The following is a 22,820-nucleotide window of genomic DNA, read 5'->3' as shown; positions in this document are numbered from 1 at the left end:
AGACGGATGCTGGCTAATTTAATATGTGGTAAGAAGTTGTGTATATGTTAGTTGATGTGGCAGTTCTGACCAGTTTAGGCTTTTCAGTGCTATACAGTGGTGAGTTCTGAAAGGGGTATGTGCTTCAAATTTAGCACTTTGTTATAACATTGTTCAGTTTTAATTTTTGTGAAGCCCAGAGGTTAGTATGGATGGGAGCAACATAAAGAAGGGTGTGGAGGAGATAAGTTGTGGCAAGTGTAGTTCTAGTTGCGCCAGTGAGAAAGTTTTTCACTCTGTAAAGCATCCCTCATTTTTGATGAATTTTTCTTATGCAATTTTGTATATGCGGTCGAATGTAAGATTATCATCTACTATCACACCTAATAATTTGCTACGAGAAGTGACTTCAGTGGTTGTATTATTAAGAGATAGAACTTTAAATTTTGTTTTTTCATGAGAGAGATATTTGGGGAAAGGGTAGTAGTTTGGTCTTAATACAATTCAGTACGATTTACCATGGATATCAGTTAAGAAATTCTTAACATACTGATTGTTTAACAGATCACTTTAAAGTGAAACAGTGAAGAACATATGATTTTTAAGACTCAAAATAAGGAACGTTCCTCATAATGAAGCACACTTGAGCAAAGATGTCAGGAGGCGTATGCACTGTACTGATTTCAGTACAACTTCTTTGGAAAAGGGGTAACACTAGGACCCTGAAAGTGTGACAAGGACGTCGGGAGGTGTACGCACTGTACTGATTTCAGTACAATTGGTTTGGAAGAGGGGTAGAACTAGGATCCTGAGTTTGTGAGAGTGTATGTGTGTATGAGAGTGAGAGAGAGATCGATCGTGTTATTATTTTACACTCGCTAAGCAGCTGTTTAGCGAGTGTAAAAAAAAAATAAAACAAAAAAAAGTGTGCGTGTGTATGTCTGTTTATGTTTCTGTCTGTGTGTGTGAGTGCATGCATGTATGAAAGCAGAAGATAGAGACTGTGTGTGTGACAGATTGAGAGAGAGAGAGAGAGAGAGAGAGAGAGAGTGAGAGTGATCAAACGTTCTTGTGTGAGTGAATGCGTGCAAGAAAGCAGAAGAGGCTGTGTGTGTGAGAGATCAAGAGAGAGAGTGAGAGCGATTGAGAGAGCTTGGGTGAGTGAATACATGTATGAAAGCAGAAGAGGCTGTGTGCGTGTGTGTGTGTGTGAGTCAAGAGAGAGAGAGTGAGAGCGACTTGAGAAATCTTGTGTGAGTAAATGCATGTATGAAATCAGAACAGACTGTGTGTGTGAGACAGGGTGAAGAGTGAGAGCAAGCGAGCAATCCCCTGGGAGTAGTTAAGAGGTCTGCACATACCTCTCTACCTCTAACAGCAAGAAATCTGGACAAAGCTATAAATAATGGGGGGAACAAATGCCCAAAAATAAGGACAATTTTTAAATACTGTTCTTACAAACAGAAAGTAGATAGAACAACAGGTTTTGCATTAGCATGACTTTTCTTCACTGTATTAAGTCTGAAACTCAAATGATTGCCATTATTTTCTTACTACAGCCTTCAATGATTTGCCAGAAAACCACAATTTTATGAGAAACAGACCAAAAATATGAGGCAAAAATCTGTACAGTTAAGAGATATGGGTTTCTGTACCTCACCTCTTAGCTTGAGTTATCTGGATAAGCCTAAAATTAATAGGAGACAAAGACTCAGAATAGGAGCATATTTAAATGATTTGTGTTCTGAAGTGTGTGTGTGTTTGTGTGTGTGAGACAGAAAGAGAGAGAGAGAGAGAGAGAGAGAGAGAGAGAGATCAACCACTGGCAGCAGCAGTGAAGAAGTTTGCAAACCTCTGGACCTTTCAGCTGAAGAAATCTGGATAAAACCTAAAATAAAGGGAAACAAAGACTCAAAAATATGAACAGATTTTAATTATTGCTCTTATAAAATTACAAACTTGCTATTTGTGTTAGCATGAATTTTCTGAAGGAAATAAAAGTCTGAAACTCAAATGTAGGTCATTATTTAGTAACTTCACTCTCCAGTAACTTGCAACAAACCAAACATTTTAGGAGTAAGGGACCAAAAAATAAATACCTGGATATTTTTTTTTCAAAGTGTTATATTTTGGATGTAAAATGCTTCTTCCAACACCATTTGCATATACTACAGCAAGTTTGAAACATTAGGTGGAGGAGCTGCTTTACATCAAAAATATATAAAAAAAAATATAGTAATAAAAAATAAGTAAAACACAACAATTTTACAGAAAGCCCATTCTCTAAGTGCAATAATGCCTTCCAGGTTGTGCCGGTGGTGTCGAGCCTGAGAACATCCCTGGGTGGGCATTATTTACACAATAAAACACACCATGTTGGACATTATTGCTTGCATAAATTACATCAGAGAATGAGCGACCTATAGATCGGCAACCTGACTGGAGAACAAACATTCCCCATCAGGGTGTAAATGTACAGGTAATGCCTGCTGAAAAAGTGCTTCATGGCAGCATATTAAGCTGCTGTGGAGCTCAGACTGAAAGTAACCTAATGGTCACCGTTATTTTACATTCACTAAGCAGTGCTTTTGCTGTTTAGTGAGTGTAAAATAAACAAAAAAAAAGAAGAAAATGAAAAAATAGAAACATTTAACGAGTGCAAAAATAAATGAGACAGACAAGTGTGTGTACATATGTGTGTTTATGTTTATATTTGCATGTGTGATTGTATGCGTGCTTATATGCATGAAAGTGGAAGTGTGTGTGAGAGAGAGAGAGAGAAAGAGAGCATGAGAGAGAGAGAGAGAGAGAGAGAGAGAGAAAGAGAGAGTGTGTGAAGATTGATATCCATCGACCACTGGCAGTAGCAGCAGTTAAGAAATCTGCATACCTTTCAATCTCTTAGTTCAAGAAATTTGCATTAAACCTAAAGGGGAGCAAAGGCTCAAAATAGGAACATATTTTAAATATTAAACTAACGTCTTTCGGCTTTTCCTGGTTAGGGGTTGCCACAGCAGAACTCCGGTCTGCTAATGATTGGCAGTGGATTTTTACAGTGCCAAGTTGCCAGCCCGACGCCCAACCTTCAAAGAAGGCACACCCATTCATGCACGCACCTACCTGCATGTCTTTAGATGTCACTTGACCACGGGGAGGACATGCACACTCCATACAGAAGGCACTCCAGCCGCGAATCGAATGGGAGAATCTCTTGCTATGAGGCGACAACTCTAACTGCTGTCCCACTGTGAACATATTTTAAATATTGCAGTTATGAAATCACAAGTTTGCTTGAATTATAGGATTTGCGTTAGCATACATTTTCTGAAGCACAAATGTGTGCGTGTGTGTGTGTGTGTGTGTGGGTGTATGACACAAAGTGAGATCGACATACCACTGGCAGCAGCAGTAAAGAGGCTCAAGAAATCTGGATAAAGCCTAAAATAAAGGGGAAACAGAGGCTCAAAAATAGGAACACATATTAAATATATCTCTTATAATATTATAAAGTTGCTTAAATAACACGATTTGTGTTAGCATGAATTTCCTGAAGGAAATAAAGTCTGAAACTCAAATGTATGTCATTATTTAGTGACTTCAATCCCCAATGATTGGCAATGAACCATACATTTTAGGAGTAAGGGACCAGAAAATTCATAGAGTGTTGCTAAACTAACAACCCAGGGTCCTTTCTAAGTCTAGCCAAGTTTTCTCAAAAGAATAATGATATCCTGGACCTAAATAGGACATTGAGGACCAGGCATTTATAAGATACCCATGTCCATAAGGGAGATGGGTGCCAGACCTGGTGTAAATTTCCTATTCCCCATTCACTGGTCTAGGCTGAGCTTAACCTGAGTAATAGACAAACTCAGCTTCCCATGTATGGGAAGCCTGTTCCATAGGAGGGGCAGTCTCTGGGACACATCTCTGTCTCCAACATGCTCTTTTTAAGTAACAAAAGTCCTGACTGCAGCCCATGTGACCTGAGTTTAAGCAGCTTATGTGGTTGATGGGGATGGCAAGAAGGATGAGCGTATCTATCGTGGGGAAGAGGGACATACCGGAGTGTCTCTCCAGTGGAGGATGTAGAGCTCAATGAAAAGATTCCAAGCTGGGGTTGGCAGAGGACAATAGTAGGTAAGGCCACCTTATGGACCTGGGACAGGGCACACAGGCTACTTACACTGATGTTAGCATTTAAGAGAAGGGCTTAGGACGAAGGGGGGAAAAATGGCCATCTAGGATGATTGCACTACTCCCAGATCCTGCCTCACTTATCATCTGAGTGAAAATTCAGTCCACCCCCTCCATAAGCTGTTACTTTGATATGAAGGAATAAATAAATCAACATATCAACAGGAGGGTGGCTTCACAGTTAGTGAGTGTCAACAGAAAATCATTTATATGAAGCTGTAGCTTGGTTTGGGGATTGGGGCAGTAATGTGAGAGATGTGAGTACAAATTTGAAAATCCTAGATCCACCCTGCAGTTGAGAGATATGCCTGGACCATTGAGAGGTATGCCTTTGAGGCAGATGCAAGCATATAAACATTGTCTCAAAACAGTTACATGCTTTGTCCTGGTCGTGACAGCATTCTTCTAAAGTATCACACAGTATAAACCTGGATGTTATTCCATCTTCCAGTCTCTGAAACCAGACTTTACTACAATATAAAACTATATCCCACACTAAATGTTAAAGCATAAACTAACAACAATGTGAACATTATAATACTGTTGTATATGCTCCTAGACCTACTATATATTTTTTTCATTTCCAGTCTCAGATTCGTGTATGTGCCATTTTTGGTGAAAAGAATGTTGAACAAATCATGACAACTAGCAATGTCTTAGATTAGTACAAGGCAAATTGTTTATATCTGCCTAATAAAAAACACGACTGCTTTTTGGTATCCAGGTACAATGAGAGGTAGATTCGAAAGGGCGGTAGAAGACTTAGTGATCAGTTTGTCACCAAGGGTTAACATTTTTATTGCAAAATGAATGTATTGCATGCCTTTCTGATGGAGGAGGGGTTGTTTCTGTTGACATTTGTGGCGTCATCTTACCACGCACTGGTTTACACAGTTATGGCTGTCAGAGGTGGAAGTGTAGTTTATCGATATTTACTGCGGCTGTTAGTACTTCACAGTTTCATTCTTATCTTTAGTGTTTTGGGAAGTGGAATTCGGGTGAGTCATGGTTCACATATCAAGTAGTCTTTTTTTTAACACGACTACTCGTTACAGAAACGTTCACTGCAGCTACTGGATACCGTGAATGCTTTTGGCAGATACTTGCACTGTCGTTTCATTTTAGTGCTGTGGACGTAAAATTTGTATGGTATTGACGTAGATTTGTATTGTCCATAGTGGTCCAAGCTGTGGGGTACGTAATTGGTGTAATCAACAAGGGATGCTAAATATAAATGGTGAAATAACAGTGTATTCGATCACCTGATTTACTAATGCTAGGTGGCTTTACAATTCAACAGCATTCTGAATGTATTCAGATTTAACTTAGGAAGCAAATTGTAATATTCTTTACCAAGGTCTCATATTCATTTTTTAAAGATGCGTTCTGTGTACTTGCTTTCACTTTTCATACTCCACTCACTCATCGTTTAGCAAAGTTTGATGAACGGGTCCCTATCAAAGCCTGGTACAATATCATGCATGATTTATAATTTTACACTTGCAGTTTTTTTTTTACCGGTATTATGCTTCATTTGTAACCGGACTTCCGCGGTGGTGCAGCGGTGGCCTTTTTGCCTCACAGAAAGAGGTTCACCCGTTCGATTCTCGGCTTGGGTTGGGAGTGCCTTCTGTATGGAGTGGAGTCTGCATGTCCTCCCCGCGGTCGAGTGGGCGTTCGAAAGATATGCCTTGAATGGGTGTGCCTTCGTTGAAGGTTCGGTATCGGGTTGGCAACTCGACACCGTAAAAACCAACTGCCAATCATTAGCGGACCGGAGTTACGCTGTGGCGACCCCTAACTGGGAAAAGCCGAAAGACAAACAACAATATGCTTCATTATGTAACTGACATAAGAAGATTGCCATTTGGATTGTCACTTTCTCGTGGTTCCTCTCAGAGTAATAACTGCCATCCAAAAGCCACATACATTCCTCCACAGTGAAACATTCACAGTCAGCAGTAACGTTTTATGTTGGCAACAGACTGAATTATGATAGGTTGCCTGCCTTGGGGCATTAATAATTGGTAGGGATGTAAGCACCAATGAAGTAGAGAGTGTGGCTCTAATATAAAGACATAACTCTCAGTTCACCCCCCCCCTTGTTAATTATCCTTTGCAAGCAAAGTCTGTTTTCCACTTTCGACCACCAAAAGTGTTCTGGTGCACTGCTAATTCACCATCCTTTGGCTGTGGAGAAGTAACTTAAACTGTGCGATGTCCAATGTGCACACACTGGGCAGAATGGGCAAACACCTCTACCACCATCATCCACTGACTTACAAACTTAGAAACTTAGAGATGTCCCCAACCACATATTTTATACAGCCTCATCTGTGAAAAAACAGTTCATCCTTTGCAAGTGTCATTTATGCTATGTCCCAAAACATCTAAAATATGCCTTAACCATTTGGAAATGGCCTTGTCATCTAAGAATCCTTACTGAGCATTATCTGCATGCAAAGGTTTTGAAGATAAGTAGTACATGATATTTTAACTCCTACAAATCAGTTATGTAAATGCCAAGTTTCTGAAATTGGATTTAAAGAGGTTTGGAGGAGGGCTGGCATTAACAGATATAAGATACATGATTTGATTTTGGCCTGGGGTCATTGGCTAGGCTTCTGATAATTGCTTTGCAGAGTGATTACCTAGTATTTACCTATGAATCTATGAAGAGGTGAAAAAAAGGGTAGGTGAAATCATTTTTATTTCATTAACCAGTATTCCCATCTGAATTGGATTATTTCTGATTAATTTTACCACAATGAGCAAATGTCTAAGACCTGTATAATTTCAGACGTAAATGCCTCAGACCCTCTTCCGGCAGAGCACTACTTCATTGTATCATTATTGGATCTTGTAAGAGTAAAAAGTATATGTTAACTTCCAAAGTTCTTGTGTCACAATCATTTCATTTGTAATGAGCTAGAAATGCAATGAACAACACGTTCTACCCCTGAGTTTAGCTCTAAAGTCCATCCTAGATACAGAAGGCATTCACCCTATTAGAAGGATATAATATTTTTTCTGAAGGGTAGCTAACAGTGGGAGGTACCTACTTGTAAACGTAATATATAAATTATTCCAAGTACTTGTACTATACGTAATAAACTTAGGTAGTCTGTGATGTTCTACAGGGTAACATTTTGACCCGACCCAGTTCGGCTTTGTTAAGGGCAGATCATGCCTACTAGACCTGGTTGACTTCTTCGAGACAGTCACCAAGGCCATAGATAAGGGGAAGGTAGTTCACACAGCCTACCTTGACCTCTCCAAGGCTTTTGACACCATTCCCCACTCGAGAATTATAGAAAAACTCACCAGGCTGAACATAAACCCCTACATCACGAGATGGGTTGCCAACTGGCTTACAGACAGAACTCACATGGTAAGAATAGTGAGCTCCAGGTCCGACTCTAAACCAGTCACAAGTGGTGTCCCACAAGGCTCGGTCCTGGGGACCCCTACTGTTCGGCATATACTTCTCAGAAGTACAGGCAAGCACAGGAGGACTATGGCTAACCAAGTTCACCGATGACTGCAAACTGGGAGCCATAATTGACTCTCCGGCTGGCACGGACATTCTCCAAAAGGGCCTTATTGAGATGGACACCTGGTGTCAAAGTCATGGTCTCAAGCTAAATGCCAAAAAATGCATAGTCATCCCGTTTGGGAAAAACAAAACACCCATGAATTACCACATAGGTGGCAGCCCCCATAATACAGAAGAGGTAATAAGAGATCTGGGTCCCAGGTAGATAGTAATCTCTCCTTTGACAATCCTATTACCAAAGTAGTTAGGAAATCCTTCTATGTAGCCCATCTAATTACTAAAGGGTTCGCATCTAGAAATAAAGAGGTTATAGTGCCCCTCTACTCGTCACTCATCAGACCCATCATAGAGTACAATACCCCGTTTGGGATGTACCTCACAAGACACTTCCAACAGCTGGAAAGACCACAAAAGTACCTCACCAAGAGGATTACTGGTCTCAAACATATGTCCTATGCAGCCTGACTGGAAAAACTCCAGCTGTACTCAGTGGCATATCACTTACTCAGAAGTGATCTCTGCCTGACTTACAAAGCCATGTCCAACTCGGAATTGATGGACATGCTCCACCTAAAGAAATCCAAGTCACTGCGAGTCACTCGCTCTAGTGAGCTAAACCTTGCCACAACAATAAATAGAACATGCTGGAGGGATAGATTCCTGTCACAGAGACTCCCCATGCTTTGGAACAAAATTCCTAAATACATTAGGCAGAGCCCCTCACTAACACTCTTCAAGAGAAACCTTGACAAGTGGTTGGGGTAACAGAAAATACACCCCTGGGATCACTTCATGGGCTCTTCTTGACAGAGGCTCAGTTAATTAATCAATGGGGCTGACACACTCTGGCTAGGCTTTTAAATGCTCTCGGGCAGATAGCCTAGTACCTACCTATGAACCAAGGAGTAATCACATAATTTGACATTATTTAAGTAATCTTACTGTATCATGTTCATGCTCTCCTTTTCATAAAACAACATTATAAAGCTACAGACAGTTCAGAAGCCATGAAGTACAATTGATAGTGTACGATACTTTGTCCTTTATACATCAAAAGGTAATGCTGTTTGAAGACAATGTCCAATTTCTCACACCAAAATAATTTCTTAGTCAGACCTCCCATTTTTTTATATTTTGTTTTTCTGCTGACCATCTAGCTGCCACCTGTGTCACCCATTTTCCCCATTACTGAGGTAAGAGCCTTTCATGGTGTAGCCATTCTCCAGGCAGACATGAGGGTTTTTCCCTTTTATGGAATAAGACCTCAACCAGCTATTGATGTGAGGGTCTGTTATGCTTTTTCCTGTGGGCATGCAGAGCCAAGCACATCACATCCTGTGGGCACTGCATGCCATACACCATTCTGCCCAATAGGTGTTGGTGTAGTAGCAGACTTTACTGCCTCACCCCTTCTGGATGAGTGAGTTAGCACTGGTCAGTCACTCCCACCCACTGTTTTTGGTCCTTGCAATACCTGAGCATCTAGTTGATCTTTGATTGTCTGGCTCCCTATCTGGGCTTCATTCTTCTGTGCCACACAGCTGACTGAAGACCGTCCAGTGTTTTAATATAAACTCTGAGTGCTAGAGTTTGACAAGGATATAAAATCTTTGGCACAATTTGATATTTGACTGGGACTTTTATTTTATCCTATATACTTCAAAGATTGATCAAAGTAGTCTGTATGATGCTGTAAGTTTACTGATTTCAACATCTTTTTCTTTTTCTGAAGAAACTATTGTACTTGGTGATGTGACTTTAACCTTGACTGGCTTACCTGCTCTTCTTCCTCTCCCACTAACTTTATTAACTTATTTGCCTTTACTCAACATGCCACTCAGCCTACCTGTATAGACAAAGTCTGCAACCAACTTTCTATACTTGACTGGATTCTAACAAACAAACCCACCAATAGTTATGTCACTGGTTGTCTCCCAGACTCCCAAAGTGATCACCACCCAACCTATCTTATCGGAAAACATACTCATAGTACTAACAATGTTACATTTTAGTGTGTATGTAACAAGTAGTATTTTTCTCCCACCTTATTTAACACACTTTTAAAAGATTATGACTGGTCACATCTAAAAACTCTTCAATTAGATCTAGGAGTACAGTATTTCAATACCGCTTTTCTGCAGGTACTTAACAACCTTGTTCTTCTCAGGAAAGTTCGTGCTAAATCTAAAAAAAACTACCATACTTATCCAAAGAAACTATTATTTTACTTAAGCAAATAGACAAAGCCTGCACTCTTTTTCACAAAAGCAAAAATAATACAAATTATACCTCCTATCAGAAGCTCAGAAATTGAGTCTAAAAAAAACTACCATACTTATCCAAAGAAACTATTCTTTTACTTAAGCAAAGAGACAAAGCCTGCACTCTTTTTCACAAAAGTAAAAATAATACAAATTATACCTCCTATCAGCAGCTCAGAAATTGTGTAAAAAAACAAATTAGACAAGACAAAAAAGCATACTTTCAAACTTGTCAACTGCGATACCAAAATAACCCCCAAAGATTCTGGCAAACAATTAACCATCTTCTTAACCCAGAGAAACCCATCACTCCATCCCCTATGACAAACCACCATCCAGACTATATAGCTACCCAATTCAATAGTTACTTTATTACCTAACTAACCATATTACTTAACAAAACAGATGATTCTCCACTCTCTATACCTCTTCCTTCTTGTCTCAACCCTCCTCCTTTCTCTGTTAAACCAATTCAAACTAGTTATATACAAAACTAAGTAAAATAAAACCATGCTCTCTCTCCGCAGATCAGCTGCCAGGTGAATTTCTAAAACTTTCTGCTTTATCCATCTTTTATCCTGTATCTATATGTATTAACCACACAATTTCCAAACAGTATGTCCCTCTTCTTTGGAAAATATCCCACGTCATACCCTTTCACGAAGGATGGTCATCACAGATCTATCCAACTACATTTTTATAGCCATCCTTTCCTCACTAGCCAGAAACTTGAAAAGTGCTTACATAAACAAACATTAGATTACCTCCTAAAGAACAATCTTTTATCAGACTCACAGCATGGCTTTCGCCCCAAACACAGTACTAATACTGCTTTATTAAGTTTCACCAATACCATTAATCTCCTCAAAAGCAAAAAACAATACATCTATGCCATCTTCTTTGATATGTCAAAGGCTTTTGACACTGTATCTCATCAATTACTTCTCAACAAACTTGCTACATTCAAATTTAGCACTGAAACATTAGGCTAGTTTCATAGTTATCTCTCTAACCGCAAACAAGCTACCTTTTGGGATAATAATCTCTTTCCCTTACTGCCCGTTACTCCCACAAGGTTCCATTCTTGGCCCTCTTCTTTTCATCATTTGTACTAATGATCTGTGCTCTGCAGCTAATCCTGCCTCTGTCATTCAATATGCAGATGATTCTTCCCTTATCTGCTCTGCCCCCACTCTGAATGAGCACTAAAATAAAACCCAGAATGCCCTGCATAGTATTGAAAAATACCTAACAGTCCATCAATTCATTTTAAACCCTAACATAACCAAGCTTATGGTCTTTTCCAAGGGTCTGTATTACATGATCAAATGATCACAATAGCGAATACTGTAAAGAGTGAAAATGTAGCACACCGAAGTGCTTTTTGTGGGATTGCGGTACTGTGAAGAACAGAATATTTTCCCTTTCCTCACTGTAGTGCGATCTTGGAGTTGGTATATATATTTAGTGGGGGGGTGTGGGGGGTGCAGCCCCCCACAATAACGGTTTTGATGTGCTGCATTTTCACTCTTTAGAGCATTCACTATTGTGATCATTCGATCACGTAATGTAGACCCTTTTCCAATTCTTCCACAACAAATAAACAAGCTCCACTTTCTATCCGTTCCTCCAATTACACAGTTATTGAACCTGTAGAACAAACAAAACTTCTTGGTGTTACTATAGATAATGGCCTAAAGTTTGATAGTCACATAGCCTTAACAATTAAAAAAGTCCATATTAAACTAGGTGCTCTTTAGCGGGCTAAGCTATATCTCGCCAATCATGCCAGACTCACCACAACTAGGACTCATCTATCTACATTACTTTACTGTTCTCAAATATTCACTAACCTTCGTAAATCAGACTTAAACAACCTCAAATCTTGCTATAATAAAATTGCTAAATTTGCTGCAAACCTCCCACATAGATCACATCACTGTACTGCACTTCATCAACTTGCCTGGATTGAACTCCCTCACTTACTCACTCTTAGTCAGTTAATAGCTGCACACTCTATTATCCATAAACATGACCACTGTCCAGCCCTATCTGACCTTGTTCAATCCTATAATCTGACCTCACTTCAGTCAGCTGATAAATTAATACTCCGTATTAATAAATCTCATAACTTTCATGGTGACTCACTATATAACCATTCAGTGTCTAAAACTTGGAATTCACTTCCACAGCAAATTCTATCATGTCCTGATAAGCATAACTTCAAACAGCACCTACTAGAATACTAGTCAAACCATTGGTTATGTTCCTGCACTTCCTCTGGCCAAGCTATCTCCACTCTGCTCATTCTGTTATATTCTATTTTATTTTTTTCCTTGCTCTTATGCTTATAATTAGTAGCCTTTTAATGACAACACCGGTCAATCCTAACAAAAAAAAAAAACAAAATCTTAGTTTTTTTACTATGTAATCTGAACTTGATATTTCATATTTTGTTTTGGTATCTGTACCATGTTTTCTTTTTTTTCATCAATGTTTATTCAATACTTGTAACTTTAGTCAATTGTACAGTATGTATATTATTTTTCTTTTTATCTTATGTTTTTGTAACCATTGCTTGGGAACTTTTTCTCCCCGGGTCTCCACTGAAAATGGGCTTCTTACCCGGTCGGACAATAACCGGTTAACAAATGTAAAAGAAATAAAATAAATAAATAATAAACAAGAAAACATGCTTAAGGACTGATATTTCCAGCATATTGTTTCATGGAAATTCCAATTGGTTAATAGCTACATCTCTGTTAAGCAGTGAAGTGGAATTAAAATGTACAAGAAGTGTCTCTCTTTTGCTGGAGAACATAATACAGCTAAAGAAGGCACTGAACAAGCATGCTGCATCCATGCCACTGGAATAGAAGTCACTGTGGATGTAAATTGAGAAGATCGTGTAAAAGCTAAATCTTAGTTTGGATAGTTCCATTTGTTTTTTTTTCTCTTTACCTTAGGGTCAGTCTTAGCACTTTATATTAGTACCTTAATGTACAGGGCAGAGACAGACATAGCCCTGCTTGCTACCTCATAATATGGGTGTGAGGTTTAAGAGATTGCTCACCCTTGCCTGCCTGTGATATATGAATGACCACCTCATGTATCATCAGCATATCCACAAAACCCTGCAAAATATCAACAGTCCAGTATGTACCATAAAAATAATTTGATAACACAGAGTAAAATACAGACTTGATATGTAGACTAAGGAGTTGCTGCCTTTGCATGCCTAGTATAGACACATTGCAGCAACACATATTTCTTTCTGCATTGCCCCTAAGATTATCCTACCTTCTGCAAAGCCAGATTGGTCCAAGTGCAACAACTGTAGGATATTTTAGAACTTGACCTGCAAAGAATACTTTAAGCAACTTCTAATCCATGTTCTTTTCTTTTTTTTTTTTTTTTTTAGAAGAACAAAGTATGTTATTATCTGGTTTTAAAGTATGTGTAAAGAGGATTAGTTTCCAAGAGAATGGCAAGGTCTGTTGTTTAATGTATGTGTCTGTTACCTGCTATAGGAGCAGCGAAAGTTCCCCATTAAAATATCTTAAAACTCCAAACCGTACCCATCCATTCCAGGTGACTTCTGTTTCTTCACTGCAGAAGTCATCAGGAACAAATGTCCATCCTTTCTGGCTTTGTCATTGAGCACTAGTTAAGAATATAGCTTGCCATCCTCAACACACTGCAGCTGGGTGCACTTTGCAGTGTAACCTGAAGATGGCAGTAGAAGTCCTATGGAGACTACTTTCTGCACACTTCTTAAGACTGATTTCCACAGATTCAGTTTCCATGCAGTGGCATAATATGTTTCATACAGTAATATGTTTGCAGTTAAAATAAATTGCTGTCAGAAAACAGCAGAATATTTTACAGTGGAGTTTATTTCTTTTCCCTGCAGAGTGTCACTCTAAAGTCCTGTGCTGTTGGGGAACTGAAGAGCTGTTTTATATGATTTTTTTCTGTAAAGTGTACTGGTGAGGATTATGTGCTGAATGTTTAAATGTTCCCAGCGTCATAACCTCTTTTTCATTGTTTCTTTTTCTTGGGACAACCAATTTATCATTTATATTAATGTTATACTTTAATCAGTGGTGGCTAGGGAATTCAAAACAAGGGAGTAGCTGCAATGAAGCAGCTAAATGGAATGTCTGGGATTATATTCTGGCAGGTCAGTGAGCGTTTTACATGTTATCAATTAGCATTTGGGGTCAGTCAGTTTCATCCACAGACAGCCTTAGTGTTCACTCATTCTGACCACTTTATTGACTATATAAACCTGATATTTCTGTTTGCAGTCATTACATACCTCTCAACTGTCCAGATTTTTGTAGAATGTCCAGATTTTTTGCCTCATATTTTTGGTCTAGTCCTCATAAAATATGTAGTTTTCAGACAAATCACTGGGATGATTTGAGGATTTTAGTCACTAAATAATGACATACGTTTGAGTTTCAGACTTCAAATCCTTCAGAAAATGTAAGTTAACTCAAATCCTGTTACTCTAACTACTTTCTAAGTTTATAAGAGCAATGTTTAAAGTTTGTCCCTATTTTTGGACTTTTATTCACCCCATTTAGTCAGGCTTTGTCCAAATTTCTAGCATTAAGAGTTTGAGAGTTATGACAGTCAACAGGAAAGGCCTTGGATGAAACAGAGCCCTAAAAAAAGGATTCCATGTCCCGCATCCCCCTGTAAGCCATTCCCCTCATCCTGGCCTCCTCACACCATTCAGATTACTTCTTTCTTGTTTTTTTCATAGGATCATAGGAGGTTACTAGGCTAATGGTCCTGGGGCCCTTACAAGCCTAGCCAAGAGTTTATCCCCAAAAAGAAACCTCAGTCAGCACTTGTTGCCCCTGTCAGTGAAGGACACAGGTGGAACCCCTGGGACAGATTTGTGGTTTCCCTTCCACTCATCAAGGTTGCGCTTGAAGAGGATCAGCAAGGTACTTTGTTTGACGTGTACAGGAAGTCTTTTCCAGAGATGGGGCAGCCTCTGGGAGACAAACCCGTCTCTCCAATAGGTTTTGTTGATGTTGCATATTAGATTCAGGCCTTTTGAGCAGGTAATGCGTGAGGAGTTTGACTTACGGATATGCAGCATCTGTAGTAGGGCAGGGTCCGAGATTGCTTTGTAGGCGAAACACAGATCCCCTCTGAGCAATCTGAACGATACCAAGTAGAGTGATAGTGATTTGAACCTGTCCACATAGGACAGGTGTTGGAGGCCATGGGTTCTCTTTGCGAGGTATTTCTGTGGCATTTCCAGTTGGTGCAGATGTTTGGAGAGGTACATACCAAACAGGGCATTATACTCAATTATTGGTTTAATGAGAGAGGAGTATAGAGAGGTAATAACCTCCTTTTTTCTGGATGCAATCCCTTTACTTATTAGATGAACCAAGTAAAAGGCTTTTCTGACCACTGCCACTACATGATGGTCGAATGTGGGATTGTTATCAACCTGAGTACCCAAGTCTGTCACCACAGGTTGTGTGTTTAGGGGGTTGCCGCTGATGTGATAATCAGTAGGGGCCGTGTTTTCTGCTGAATGGTATGATGATACTTTTTTTGCATTTAGCTTGAGGCCATGATTTTGGCACCAATCATTAGTTGCTTTGACACCCTCTTGCAGTATGTTAACATCATTTGCGGAGTCAATGACAGCACCCAACATACAGTCGTCCGCAAACTTGGGGAGCCACAGACCTTTTGTCTTTGCTTGGACCTCTGAGAAGTAAATGTCAAACAGTAGGGGTCCGAGGACAGATCTCTGGGGTACTCTTCTGGTGACAGGTCTGCTATCAGAGGTGGAGGTGTCTATTTTGACCTTGAGGGTCCTGTTGGTGAGCCGGTTGGTCACCCACCTGATGACATAGGGATTTACGCCAGGTTGTGTTAGCTTTGCGATGATGCCCAAGCGGGGGATTGTATCAAAGGGCTTGGTCAAGTCAAGGTATGCACTGACTTTCCCTCATCCAGGGCCTTGGTGACAGTCTCAATGAAGTCAGCCAGGTTCAACAGGCAAGATCTGCCCTTGACTTATCTGAACTGGGTGGGATCAAGTGCATGCAGATTGCCTATGTCCCTGTTTATGAGATCCATAATAATATGGCCCATGGCTTTGCAGATCAGACTTGTCAAGCAAATGGGCGATACTTTCCAGGGTCAGTAGTAGCACCACCTTTGTGCAAAGGGATGACAATGGCAGTTCTCCACTCTGCTGGAATGAAGCCTGTATATACTTTGTCTTCTCTTCAACATACCGTAACTGGCCAAGACTGCACTGTAATAGTTGTGGAAGAAGTACCTGAATTAAGCTGGGGGTAGCCTGTAGAAACCATGAGGTTCTAGATATGAAATGCATTTTAGAACTTTTTCTAACATTCTGATCCAGTGATGGCCTGAACAAAACAAGAGTAAGGAAAAATAAGTTGTGTTCAGAACCAAATTATGTGGCAAAATAGTATTTTCCAATAAAGTGAGAAGAAAAATGCATGTGAAGATACAAAAGTCACATCTGGGAAAAATGTCTGCCTCCCCTACCCCCTCAGAAAACGTAGTCACCTTCTGTGTACCACTGTTGTGTTAGATTGGGATGAAAATGAAAAAGGAGGGGGAGTATCAATATTCGTCAAAGATACCCACACCTCCAGGTTGGTGGCACAGCACGAAGCATCAGAGACTATCCATGTGCAACTAACAGTGGGTAAAACTGCCTTCCAGTTTATACACTGCTACAGACCACCCTCCCAAACCCAGGAACCCCACTCGGCTTTCCTGAGAACACTGGAAAATATGAAGGTCTCTCCAAACACCATTATATTGGGCGACTTCAACTACCCAAACATAGACTGGGAGCATTACTCTAGCTCCAACATCCTAGCCCAAAGGTTCCTAGAATTTATAAACTCAAATGCTATGGAACAACTTGTTACCACTCCCACAAGAGGGGAAAACATACTGGACCTGATCATCACCAACATGGGGACTCTATGCTCCAGACCAGAAGTGTATCCCTCACTGGTAAGATCAGACCATAAACTAATCTCACTGGATATTCACATCCCGACTCCACTCCCTGCCCTGAAAACCGCAGTAAAAAACTTCTCTAAAGCAAATTTCACACTCCTCAAAACCGAGGTGGAATCCTTCAAAGCCCCCGGGCCTGTGGAAAATACGGCCCAGACCGCAGAATCCTTTATAAACGCATTCTATGAACACATTCAGGAATGCATGGATCATGCAATCCCAAATAAAACCAAGACCCAATCCTCCAAAGGCAGACGTCCTGTCTGGTGGACCCCAGTCATAAACAAACTATACAATAGAAGGAGGAAGCTACTACATGATAGAGCAAAATCCCAAAAAGGGAAGGCATCTCTGATCAGTATTAGCAAAAAACTATGGGCACTCATAAAATCGTGTAAGGCCAGCTTCGAGAGAAAAATTGCACAGGACACTAAGGATAATCACAAGGCTTTCTTTAGTTATGTTAGGAACCTGGGTGGGAATTCCCAGACATGCTCAGAAGTAGTCCAAAATGACAAAAAATACACCGAACCCACAGACATTGCCAACATCCTAGCTGACAGGTTCAGCGCAAACTTCTCCCCCCCCTCCCCACCAAAAGGGAAAATATTTATCCCAGCAGAGTGCTTCCCCCCTGACATCTCAGATGCTCAGGTAAGAGCTGCCCTCTCCAAAGCAAAAAACACAGCATCAATGGGACCAGACGGTGTCCCGGCTGCCCTACATGAACTCCAAGAAGAGCTAAACCCAAACATAAAACTACTGTTCAATCTTAGCCTTACTACAGGATATGTACCCAAAGAGTGGCGTACAGCAACAGTGGTCCCTCTCCACAAAGGTGGTTCCTCAACAGATCCTGGAAACTATCACCCCATAAGCCTGACTAGCTTAGTCTGCAAAGCTATGGAAAGGATCATCATGGACCTCATAAATAAAGATATTGGGGACCTACAGACACTGGATCCTACCCAGTTCGGCTTTGTTAAGGGCAGATCCTGCCTCTTAAACCTGGTTGATTTCTTTGAAACAGTCACCAAGGCCATTGACGAGGGGAAGGTGGTCCACACAGCTTACCTGGTCCTCGCAAAAGCCTTTGATACAATACCCCACTTGGGCATTATAGATAAGCTCACCAGCTTAAATATAAACCCCTATGTCACTAGATGGGTTGCAAACTGGCTCAAGGACAGAACCCACATGGTTAGAATTGCTGGAGCCATGTCATACTCCAAACCAGTTACAAGTGGCGCCCACAAGGCTCAGTCCTGGGACCTCTCTTGTTCGGTATATATTTCTCGGAGGTACAGGCCAACACGGAAGGACTGTGGCTGACTAAGTTCGCAGATGACTGCAAACTGGGCGCCATAATCGACTCTCCAGCCGACACAAGCATCCTCCAAAAGGGCCTCATAGAAACAGACAACTGGTGCCAGAGCCATGGCCTCAAGCTAAACGCCAAAAAGTGTATAGTCATCCCTTTTGGCAAAAACAAAGTGCCCACAAATTACCACATAGGTGGTAATCCATTAAGAAGTAATTAGGGACCTGGGGACCCAAGTTGATAGCAATCTCTCATTTGACATCCACGTGGCCAAAGTGGTTAGAAAAAAATTTTATATAGCCCACCTAATCATGAAGGGATTCACATCTAGATCAGGGGAGGTTATCGTGCCTCTTTACTCATCCCTCATCAGGCCCATAATTGAGTACAATGCCCCTTTCGGGATGTACCTTACCAGACACCTGCAGCAACTGGAAAGACCCCAAAAGTACCTCACCAAGAGGACCATAGGGCTCAAACAGATGCCATATGCTGCCCGGTTAAAGAAACTCCAGCTCTACTCAGTGGCATACCGCCTGCTCAGAGGCGATCTGTGCCTGATGTATAAAGCCATGTCCAACCCGGAATTAATGGACATGCTGCACCTCAGAAAATCCAAATCCCATCGAGCTACACGCTCGAGAGACTTGAACCTCAGCACTGAAATAAATAGGACATGCTGGAGGGACAGATTCATAACCCAGAGGCTCCTTTTACTCTGGAATAAAATCCGAGTCCAGGTTAGGCAGAGTCCCTCATTGACTCTCTTCAAGAGGAAACTTGATGAGTGGATGGGAGATCGTAGGTTTACCCTGGGTATCACTTCTGTGTCACTGTTACACAGAGGCACAGTATACTAACCTCGAAAAAGGGCATAGCAAAATTAATTTAAAATGGGTGGCGAAAGCCAAACACACTCTGGCTAGGCTTATAAATGCCCTAGGGCAGATAGCCTAGTATGAACCTATGAACCTATATATTTACATACAGTATGCCTCCTCACTCCACTCCCAAAAGACAGACGTGTTTTGTATCACTCATTTGTTAGACTGGGACAAAAGCTAAAGACTAAATAACTTCAGCAATGCATTTCAACTAGTTATTGTCAGATGTGCATACATAACATTTCCCCTTCCCTTACCGCCAAAATCTTGCCACCTATGTACACATATGATGTTTGATTTTGAAGAACATGGAAAAAATAATGAACACAGTAATGTATTCCAGCTTTTTGCACCTATACAATACATTGCCTGTAAATAAACTATAGTAATCTTGTACATCTCTAAGGAATGATTATGTGAAAAGTTAAGTAAATAATGATCACAATGTTCCTAGCCCCTGCACAAGCTATAGTGAGGACTTTCTCTGCAGGGCCAGTTGTAGACTAGGTGGACCTAGGACAGTGGTTGATTTTAGAGAGCCTTATATAAGTATCTGGGTTTTTATTGGTCCCCAAAATTCTGAGGCTATAGATGTTCTTTCATGCACTTTTTTCTTTATGTGAAAGATAATTACTTGTTAACTGTTCTTTTTTACTGGTTGCTAGAAGACTTGTATGTTACCTATGGTATTGTGTTTCTCCGCAAGTAAAACTGATATTATTTTTTCCCACATGCACACACAAATACTGAAACTGCCAAGGCAGGATTATCACAGTATGTTCACGTGTGTGCACATACACACAGATGCACACACACACGTGTACAGCACATGAATATCTACAAGCTAATCAGAGAAATGCCAGTTTGCCTAAGGCATGTCTTTGGGGTGTTGAAAGAAACCAGAACACCTGCATAAAACTCACACGTAGAAGGAGAGAGCATTCAAACTCCACAAAGAAGGAAAAACATCCAAAAACTCAACCAGAGAAGCAAGAGCTATAAGATAGTAATGCTGCTTGCGGTGTCACTGTGCCAGTAATAACTTTCTTGCACATGCCCTCTTTCACTCAGTGGTTTACAGTCAAAATGTAGAACTCAGGTCAGTGAACACGGGACTGTTGAACAGCAGCTGGCTGATTCCTGTGTTGCCGAACATTAAATGATGAATAGTTCTTATCGGTGAATGCCACATATGAGCTCAATGTAATGAGTAGAGATTGCAGTACAGTGCGGATTGGGACATTCATCCCTTTCCTCACTGTAGTGTGATCTTGGAGTTGGAATATATAGTTAGCAGTGGGTGTGGGGTGCACAGCCCCCCACTGGGGGGTGCCGGGGGGCTTGCCCCCCCTGCAAAAACATGATTTGAAGTGTAGCAGTGATACTTATCTAAGCTCTTATATGGACATAATGTTCAATGTTCGGCAAAAATGTTGAATCTGCTGAATTTGTTCATCAGATTCAACATTTTCACCTAATTAATTTGCAGAGATTCAACCTTGCCATTTGATGTTCTGAATGGCATATTTTTTTAAGTTTTTGAGATTTTGATAGTAAAGCCCACTCATCAGCACCACTTTGCCACTTACTGCATATTGCTATTTTTTAACTTGATAGAAAGTGAAAGAAATTATGATCAACTTGTTGCTCTTGGATACAGTGCAACAACTGCTTTCCCCACTCACATTTATGCATAGGCCATGACAGTGATCATTTACAGTGATTTTTAGCAAATACAGTTCACTGTGTGACTGCTCCTGCCATGTCAGAATACAGGTTGTTTAACTGTGACTGTGATCAAACTACAGTGACATCAGTTACAGCAGATTACTGACTGTGTACTTTTCAGATGCCTGATTGTAATACTACTGCTACTGCTGCTACTACTATTAGTAATTAATTTCAAACCCCTCCAAGCACACACACACACACACACACACACACACACATGAATTTGTCTCAGATATCAGATTGTGATCAAATGAATGAATACATGCATAAATGATGGCAGCAATAGTATGAGTATATAACCAGACAAAAAGAGGAGAGGGTTAAACTCAATTCTTTCACCTTTGCAAGATGACTGACTGTCTGTGCACTGCCATTATTAAGAAAGGTATCCATCTCCTGGCAGTTTACCTACTTTGAGATTGTATTATATACTGATACTCTGAGTCACAGGATCAGTCTGGATATTAAGTAGCAGTTGATTGATCAAATTCTTTTCTTCATTTGGTAAGCATGTAATGACTGCCTCCGTAGATTGATGGAGAGAAAAATGCAGTCTTATATAAACATACTGGAGGTGCTTTACTAAAAAATCAAACACCTAAGGTAGGAAGAAGGGATTTATAGGATAGTACCTCCCTGGAGTTGCGTGGGTTTCTTCAGGGTGCTCCATTTTCCTCCCACATTCCAAAGACCTGCAGTGGGTGGATTGTTGGAGACACTAAATTGTCCGTAGGTGTGTGTGTGTGTGTGTGTGTGTGTGTGTGTGTGTGTGTGTGTGTGTGTGTGTGTGTGTGTGTGCGCGCGTGTGTGGGTGGTATGAATGAACTGCTGCGGCTGGGCTAGTCACCTGGAGGTGTAAACTTTGGCTCGAGATGATTGTCACTATTGAAGTGACACCCCGACCCCATGTGTAAAATGGGAAAAAGAGGTTGAGGATGGATGAACTTGATGTTGAAACGTGCTATATTTCTATAAGGCATTCTTATAGCATTGAAGCATTTAATTTTTTTTTCTATGAGATTTTCTAAGTATATATAGTTTCTCTGTAAGTTAGTGACAGCATGAAATAGAACAGTTTATACATAGGCTGTATATACATATTTTGTTTGCTGGAGTAGAATGTTGATCCAGTTGGACCGTTTTCAGTTTCATCCTGAGGGATTATCACATAGGAGAGCTAAGTATATTTGCAACAATGAAGTTCCTAGTCATTTTGTTGTGCATAAAAATAAGCCAGAAGTGGGTTGGGAGAGCATTGACAACAATTACACTTTCCCCTGTGATAATTGTAATGTTAATGGATTGTTTAGCATATTTCATCAACATTAATAATGACAAATTTATAGAAACGGCTTATTGTACTTGTAACATGGATGCAGCGGTGTATACCTGACTTGCTTCTACGATGCCGACTTACCACTGTAACTGCCCATTGTCCGTGAGTGAGAGTCATTATCAGGGGACAGGTGCAGGCGAGCACTCTCTATTTAAGGGAAGTGCTGCTGTTCATCCCTACAGAATTCGTCAGCAGGCACGTCGTCCCTTCTGCTCAGCCCTCCATGCAGGGTCAGGCATAATCCTTACAGCTTCACCCCCCCCCCCCCATGTATTCCCCTTTGGTCTTGTTCAGCAGCCTTGACTGTCCTCAAGTTGGACCCAAATTTGACCGGTGGCCACGTCAAGGGGTATGTGACTTGTAAGTATGGGTTAACTGGTGTGCCACCAGGTCTGAGGTAGCCAGGAATATGCACCCAGTTTTCTCTGAAGTGGCAGCTGGAACATGTGGGTGTACGCCAACCAGGTTGAGGTGATGGTTTGATGGTATTTGTTGATATGTTGCATAT

The 22,820-nt window shown here is 40.7% G+C and overlaps 1 protein-coding gene across 2 annotated transcripts in view; it reads left to right on the top strand.

Annotated features, from left to right (window-relative positions):
- The first annotated feature begins 5,014 nt into the window (after positions 1-5,014).
- Positions 5,015-22,820, top strand: part of ATRAID (all-trans retinoic acid induced differentiation factor) — a 425,080-nt gene continuing 407,274 nt past the window's right edge. Inside the window, exon 1 of one of the 2 annotated variants that reach the window (XM_044061492.1) lies at positions 5,015-5,174. In XM_044061492.1, the coding sequence (XP_043917427.1) occupies positions 5,073-5,174 (102 nt within the window). In that variant the 5' untranslated portion in view covers positions 5,015-5,072. The remainder of the gene's footprint in view (positions 5,175-22,820) is intronic. The other variant, XM_044061491.1, reaches the window with a different exon arrangement.

The sequence above is a fragment of the Protopterus annectens genome, chromosome 2.part0 (genome assembly GCF_019279795.1).
Source record: "Protopterus annectens isolate FY-2018-M chromosome 2.part0, PAN1.0, whole genome shotgun sequence".
Taxonomy (NCBI): domain Eukaryota; kingdom Metazoa; phylum Chordata; order Ceratodontiformes; family Protopteridae; genus Protopterus; species Protopterus annectens.
Note: the sequence above shows the minus strand (reverse complement) of the source record. Positions and strands in the feature narration are given on the sequence as shown.